At 36.8% G+C, this 7,760-nt stretch overlaps 1 protein-coding gene across 1 annotated transcript; it reads left to right on the top strand.

Moving 5' to 3' along the window:
* The first annotated feature begins 4,946 nt into the window (after positions 1 to 4,946).
* On the top strand, positions 4,947 to 6,890 carry LOC107549448 (single-stranded DNA cytosine deaminase-like). Its single transcript, XM_016230515.1, has 5 exons — positions 4,947 to 4,978; positions 5,793 to 5,958; positions 6,083 to 6,362; positions 6,462 to 6,577; positions 6,840 to 6,890. Exons 1-5 carry the CDS (start codon positions 4,959 to 4,961, stop codon positions 6,888 to 6,890), a joined length of 633 nt encoding a protein of 210 aa, XP_016086001.1. The 5' UTR covers positions 4,947 to 4,958.
* Positions 6,891 to 7,760: the final 870 nt, after the last annotated feature.

The raw sequence follows: 7,760 nt of genomic DNA, 5'->3' as shown, positions 1-7,760 counted from the left end.
GAAACCTCTCACTGCCAGTTGTTCTTCGCCCTGACCGAGGGAACACTCAGCACGGACGCATTGGCACACAGCTGGCCTCGGGGCCTTCACAAGTATGCGATTTCAATTAAATGAAAATGTATTATATTTTAAATTCATATTAAATGCATCCAGCTGAACTTTAGAAGGCTTTTGACCCACTTAAGTAGGGGTAGTAGAAATAGTTCTCACCTAGTTCATCTAAAATTCTGTCATCATTTGCTCACCCTCTACTTGTTATAAACTTGGATGAGATTCCTTCTTCTGTCCAGCACAAAAGAAGATATTTTGAAGAATGTTTAAGGTAGCCATTAATTTAAGGGCTACCGTCAATTGTTTGGTTACCAACATTTTTCGAAATATCTTTTTGTTTTTAACAGAAGAAAGAAACTCATACAGGTTTGGAACAAGTGGAGGCTGAATACAGAACTGATGACAGAATTTTCATTTTTGGGTGAACTCTCCCTTTAAGTACATTTTACATACTAAAAACTAAAACGCAATTTATATGTTTAAAATAAGTTAACTTTAAATGTAATATCAAATACATTAGTTACAATCAAGTACTTTACATGTGTTTTAGTATGTTAGTCAATACATCAAAATAAGAGCACTTATTTAAAGAACGGCAAAAAAAGATGAAGTAAAAATTAAAACTTTTCGTTAGATTTTTTTAAAGTGCCCTTTAGTGTGTTAAGAATCAGTCATGAACGTGTACTCTCTTTAACTATATTTAAATGACCTTTTTTATCATTAATTAAACAATCAGTTTTTAAAAAATATACTTTTAAGATTTGAAGTATATTACAGGTGCACATTTAAAGGGGTCATATGATGCAATGTCAAATTTTCCTTTCTCTTTGGAGTGTTACAAGCTGTTTGTGAATAGATAAAAATACTAAAGTCTCAAACCCAAAAATATATTCTTTATAAAAGTTAAGACTTGTTCACGCCTTCCTAAAACGCCTCGTTTAAACACGCCCCCACATGTCTACGTCACTGTGTGGGAAGATTTGCATAACGCCGCCCAAATGTTCACGCAAAGAAAGAAGGTGTAACTTTTATTCTCGCTGTAGTATTGTTGTTGCCGCCGCCGCCATGTCGTGAAGGCACTGTGTGTTTCGTTGTGAAAGCGAAACTACTTTGTTTGGTCTTCCAAAAGAGGACGATATCCGCTTCGTCATGCCTGGAGCTGATCCGTGCTGGTCGCTGAGGAAATACTTCAACTTCGCGCTGTGGATCGCCGGATCGGCTTTCACCGTGGATGAAGCGGAGTCCAGCCCGGGGTCGTCACATGTGGTTACCACAAGCCCACCGGCCTCCACTCACTCAAGCCCGCCGTGTGTGATGCTGTGTGTTTTGTTGTGAAAGCGACACTACTTTGTTTGGCCTTCCAAAAGAGGACATGACTAGAAATCAGTGGTTAAGTTGTATTTACAACACTGTTCCAGAACTGTTCAACCCAAATATTCAGATGTGTGTAGTGCATTTTATGGAGGACTGTTTCCTGATCCTGGAAGAGTAGACTACAATACATCTGTGCTCAAAGGCTGTTTCTGTAAAGTGGGGCAGTTCCAACTTTGCAAGGACAGTCTGGCACTTCTGACTCACAGCCTGTAAGTATGTTTTCATATTTAAAGAATTTGCCACTGACGATTCAAACGCGAGTTTTGAGCAGTGTAGAGTAGCGCTTGTTGTTTGTCATTTCTCCAATCACAAATGCCGACATGGTTTTATGTTTACGCGGTACGATACGCAACGCGTAAAAAGACGGTATAAGTCATTATAATCAGTAATTATGTCCCCACTGGATGCAACAAATGCCTCATTTGTAATGGGATTTATTGGTGTTGTCTCATCCCACCAGTACACAGCATCACAGTATGGTAACGGGTGTAACATTTCCGTCACACGCTTGAGGTATTCAGCCAATCACAACGCACTGGATAGCTGGCCAATCAGAGCACACCTCGCTTTTCAGACCAATGAGTTTTGTAAAAATCGGCGCCTTTCAGAAAGGCGGGGCATAGAGGAGAAACAATAATGTACAGTATGTGGAAAATAATGTGTTTTTTTAACCCTAAACCGCATAAACACATTGCATTACAGCAAAAACACACTTATTTTTCACAAAGGCATATCTACAGTCTGGGACTTTTACCAATTAAATCAAAAGAGATTACTGAACTAACTAAAAAAAACTAACTGTACTCATTTAGCTGGTTTTGATATTACTTTCCTGTAAGCAGTATTATGCATATCTAGGTTTAAATGCAGTTTCAGGATGATTTTAATTTTCACCTGCAACTTTTTACGTTTTATCAGACCTCTTCAGTGTATTCACATTGAGGTAGATAAATGAATCCACAACTAGAAGAACCCCTAACCCAATTTTTTCTTCAGGCAGTGTCGTGTCTTTGTCATGCACACGCACGACTCTAATGTAAAAACCTGTTTTAGTACCAGCCATTAAGTTTTCATGGGCTACAATTGTGTTAGTCAACTAATGAGCACAATTACTTCATCTTTCCTTTTGGTAGCTTTTACGAGTCATAGTGGCGGGTTTGTTGTGGAGTAGCTTTTGTTATAATGTACAGAGCTGCTCAGGCAATTGAACACCTGCTACTATATCCCCCTAACCGATGTGTAACTATTATTGTCGCCAGGAAACAGATGTGAGTTCATGACTCTGGAAAGTAAGTGTGTTTGGAGTTGTGGTTGATTTTGTCTGCACGATGGGCTTGTGTGTGTGTGTGTGTGTGTATGTGCGCGTGCGCGTGTAGGTGGGTGCGTTTCGGAAAATATGACTTGGCGTTTCCGGCCATGATTCGATTCATTTGTTGTGCTCCTTGACACAATGTGGTGGTCTTCATTGCCCACTCTAAGCAAAAAACAAAGGAAAGTGGGCTTTGGGTCACCCGTGAGAACCAAATGTTAAAAGTTCTATCACCATTTACTCACCCCCATGATGTTCTTTCTTCTGAGGAACACAAAAGAAGATATTTTGAAGAATGTTTTAACTGTTTTTGTCTGTACAATGAAAGTCAGTACACTCCTAAAAAAAGAGGTTCTTTATTGACATCTTTGGTTCCATGAAGAACCTTTAACATCCATGGAACCTTTCCACTGAACAAAAGGGTTTGGTAACACTTTATTTCGATAGTCCACTTTAGACATTCTATTAACAGTAAGTAACTTTGCAACTACGTCAACTAGCAGTTAGTAGAGTATTAGTAGACTGTCTGCTTAATATCTTCTAACACTTTCTTTGTCAACTTATTCTACTAACACTAAACCTACCCTAACAGTCTACTCTGAGAGTTAGTAGACATGTAGTTGCAAATTAATGAGAATTAGTTGACATGTAGTTGACATGTAGTTACAAAGTTACTTATAGTTAGTAGAATGTCTAAAGTGGACTATCGAAATAAAGTGTAACCAAGGGTTTTTATAGAGGAAAAAGGTTCTTTAGATTTTGAAAATGTTCTTCACACTAAGAAAAAAAAATGGTTCTTTGGAAAACCTTTTGGAGCCAAACAATATTGGACCCCATTGATTTTCATAGTATATACAAAAAAAGTAATTCTTCAAAATATATTTTTTGTGTGTTCCACAGAAGATAGAAAGTCATACATGTTTGGAGCGACATGAAGGTGAGTAAATGATAACACAATTGTACTTTTTTGGGGAACTGACCTTTTATAATGATTAGTATCATGAGTGTATATCAAGAAAAAGTCTAGTCTTTTTATTGATAATACACATCAAAACAAATCATTAGAAGTAAAAAAAAAATCATGAGAATCAGCTTTAACGGGAGCAGGACCTACAATATATTCTTTTCTCTGTTTTCCCATGTTATACACACACAGCGCATTGCGGTAAGACCTCAGAAAGTCGGAAGGTAAATCGTGGGAGCAGACAGATCTCTTCCAGATGTTCGAATTCAGACATACACACACATACACTTGAGAGGGAGCTCACTGGGGAGCGGTGATTTCCCTGGCCGCAGAGTGCATGAGAGGGTGAAGTCGAGTGACTGGAGACAGACAAACACACAGGATGCCAACATTAAAGTCACCAGGAAAGAGCCAAAGACAGTTGCAGACAAACAAATGAACAAGCATGCTGTAAATCCTAAACCAGGCAGATTCGCCGGTCCTTCTCGCTACCTGTGCGTTGGAGTGTGTGCTTGTGTGAGGGTTAAGTAGCTTTTTGGAAAAACCCTCTGTGAAGGTGTCTCCGGGGGTTGTGGTGACCTCCTGTAGTAAAACAAGTCTTTCCCCTCATTTTTATTCCCTGTGGGAAAAACTAAACAAGTGGAAAGGGTGCGGATGGAGAAAATCTGAGCAACAGAGAGAAGGTATATGGGAGTTGGTTTTTGGAATTGTGTGGGAAAAATGAAGTGGAGGCTTCCCTGACTGGGTGCAAGAGATCTGGAAATTTCCAACTGGCTTTGGTTATGCCGTTGGCAGCAATGTCTGACGCACATTCTGGAGCAAAAAGGTTAGAAAACACGTCAAACGCTCAAGAGACTAATATACGGTGAGGACAAGGTCAATTGCTATTGTATAAACTTGGAAAAGTAATACACAGTTTAAAAATAGATAATAAATGCATGCAACCATTCAGCCACTATGCCATCCAATTCACAATCTATCATGATTTTCACTGTCTTTTGTCTGTGCAACTAAGACTGTAACTCTTTTACATATCTCTTTAAATATCACATGCCCAGGTTATTGAGCTGTATCGATGTTTAAATGCACCTCAGCCCTCCAAACAGGTTTGAAAACCATTTTCACCCAATCAGAGGCCCTCTTTCTTACAGCTATATGAACATGTCATAGGTTTTCTATACCTCCCTCTTCCTCAACCCATTTTTAAACTCTCACTGACTTTCGCTTGACTAAATGAGTTAGCAAGTTTCGACTTTCGGAATGATCAGCAAGCTGGACAGGTAAGTGTTAAAACAAAACTAGTAATAGTGAGAGACTTTTTTTTTAAAAGTCTGTGTAGGCAAAATTAACTGTATATCCATTAGAATTGCTAATTGTATTTTTTAGAGCTTTATTAATTAAGGAATAAATCAATGCTTTGCTGTCATTCAGTTCCTGTACATTAATGATGTGCAAGTGCATTGACCTGTTTATAGATTTTCTCCAGTTTCAGAAAGTGTAAATTGAAACTGATAGTTATTAGTCTGGGAATGACTTGATGCACGCTGCTCTTGAGTCTATATTTAAATGCACATGGTTAAAAACCAAGTCTAAACTCAGCCGACCACTGATGTGTGCTGAACAATGTGATCACTACAAATTGCTGTAGACACAGCATTGACTATTGAATTATTGAGCATTTTAGCAAATTATTTAGTGAAATATTAATAACTTTTTTTTAATTTCATTTCATTTTTAATAAAAAATGTGATTTAATTTATTTAAAAGTTGCAGATTAGTTGTATTTGAGAGTAACTAAAAACAAATTTTTATGTCAGCACAATATTACAGTATAGAAATTTTGTTGTTTTTTGTTTTACAAGAAAAATATCTTCCAATTCGTGTGTTTGCAAGAAAAAAAAGATTTAAGAATCAGAATTATGTATACAAGACTTAATTTCAGAGAATATACCTTGAATTATGTTTGTTGTTATTGTTTTAAATACGTATAGATATTAAACGAAGAATCCTGAACTATTTCTTTTTCAGTGTTTATTATCTTTTTTTAATGACAAATGTATAAAATGAATAACAAAGTATCATATTTTGATATAGTGTGCTCATGACCCAGAGGAAATTTATCTTCCATTATAAGAATGTGCGCTGGGCCCGAGGGAGACACGAGACATACCTTTGTTTTGTAGTAAAGAGACGCACCGGCCCTGATTCCCTGTCTTTTGACTTCGGACACCTGCGCAATCGCTCCGGCTGCCATGTAGAGGTGAGGCAAAGATTAACTGATAATGTGAAAAGACGAAACATTAAGGTATTATTATAGAAAGAAAAAAAACGTACTCACTCCTCTTACTCATTCTTTCTCCATCTGTAACTGTTTTCGTCTCAAGCTGCTCTTCCTACGTCACTTGGGTGCGTTGTGTCCGGGGCTGTGGGGCTCCAGTGTGGACGGTGCGAGAATGTGTTACGCAGTGACCTGGTTCTGCTCCTGGTCGCCCTGCTCTAAATGCGCTGAACAACTTACCCACTTCCTGTCACAGACGCCCAATCTGCGTCTGAGAATCTTTGTGTCACGCCTTTACTTCTGTGATGAAGAGAACAGCCAGGAGAGAGAAGGACTGCGACACCTGAAGAGGGCAGGAGTGCAGATCTCTGTGATGACTTATAAAGGTAAATGGGGAGGGAACAGAGGGGCGTGGTTAATATTTCTGACATAATGTGGCAAATCGTATCACACTTGTTATTTATTAGATTCTGTTTTGTTTCTAGACTATTTCTACTGCTGGCAAACATTTGTTGCACGGAGGGAGAGGAGTTTTAAAGCCTGGGATGGCCTTCACCAAAACTCTGTCCGACTTGTTCGAAAACTCAATCAGATCCTGCAGGTTGCAAATTTACAGTAATTTTAATATGATTAATACTAATTCAACTATAGGACTAGTATTAGATGACATAATGTGGCAATTTGAATATTTTACAACAATAGCAATGGCAAATTTAGTCATTAAGAAAGTGTCCTTTAATTTGAGTCAATCTATTTAATAGGATCATTTGTGGTAGTAATCCATATGCTACATAAATTATGAGGTCAAAGGTCATATCATATTTGTCAGAGCTAAATCATTTTCTTTTTCTTTTTCACTGTAGCCCTGCGAGACTGAGGATCTGAGGGATGGTTTTGCTCTCCTCGGGCTATGATCACAAATATGAGATTCGCAAATCAATGAACACTGAGATATGAACTGAATGGGATGAAGAGAAATGGTGCTGTATGACCTGAGACTTGAATCCTTTGACTTGAATCTGACTTAATACTTATCTTGTACTGTATTTTATGTAGCATTAATGTGATTATGTTGGATGCCGAAATAAAAGCTGTCATTTAACAAACATTTTCAAGCTGCTTTTTTTTGTCTGTGTTAAATCAGTATGATTCATCATTTGAACTGTCCCAGGAATACGTATACACTATGTTCAATGTTTAGGGTCAATAAAAAGAAATTCATATATATATATAATTAAAGAATCTAGAAAAACAACAGATGAAAAAAACATCTGGGGGAAAAAAATATTTTTAAGATATTTTTAACGAATTTTAAGAAATTGTTAGATTTTTAAAAAAAATGTTATTAAAGAAATTTATTTTTATATTCAGCAAAGATGCATTAATTTAATCAAAAGTGCCAGTAAAGACATTTATAATGCTACAAAAGATTTCTATTTTAAATAAATGTTGTTCTTGGGAACTTTCTGTTCATCAAAAAATTGTTAAAGAAAAACTGTATCATTGTTTCCATAAAAATATTAAGAAGTACACCTGTTTTCAACACTGACAATAATAAAAAATGTTTTTTGAACACCACATCAGCACATTATAATGATTTCTAAAGGATCATGTCACTGAAGACTAGAGTAAGGACTTTTGAAATATCAGCTTTGCCATCACAGGAATAAAATAAATTTTCAAATATTACTGTTTATATATAAATTAAAACAAATAAATGCAGCCTTGCTGAGCATAAGAGGTTGCTTTAAAAATGTTTAAATGTCCCAACAATATTAAAATAA

The sequence above is a fragment of the Sinocyclocheilus grahami genome, unplaced genomic scaffold (assembly GCF_001515645.1).
Source record: "Sinocyclocheilus grahami isolate Dianchi unplaced genomic scaffold, SAMN03320097.WGS_v1.1 scaffold373.1, whole genome shotgun sequence".
NCBI classification, from domain to species: domain Eukaryota; kingdom Metazoa; phylum Chordata; class Actinopteri; order Cypriniformes; family Cyprinidae; genus Sinocyclocheilus; species Sinocyclocheilus grahami.
This window is presented reverse-complemented; position numbering and strand designations above follow the sequence as displayed.

Coding starts and splice junctions, on each gene's coding strand:
- LOC107549448 (XM_016230515.1), top strand. CDS start 4,959: ATGATCAGCAAGCTGGACAG. Junction 4,979..5,792: donor ATGATCAGCAAGCTGGACAG/GTAAGTGTTAAA, acceptor ATTTTGATATAG/TGTGCTCATGACCCAGAGGA. Junction 6,578..6,839: donor AACTCAATCAGATCCTGCAG/GTTGCAAATTTA, acceptor TTTTCACTGTAG/CCCTGCGAGACTGAGGATCT.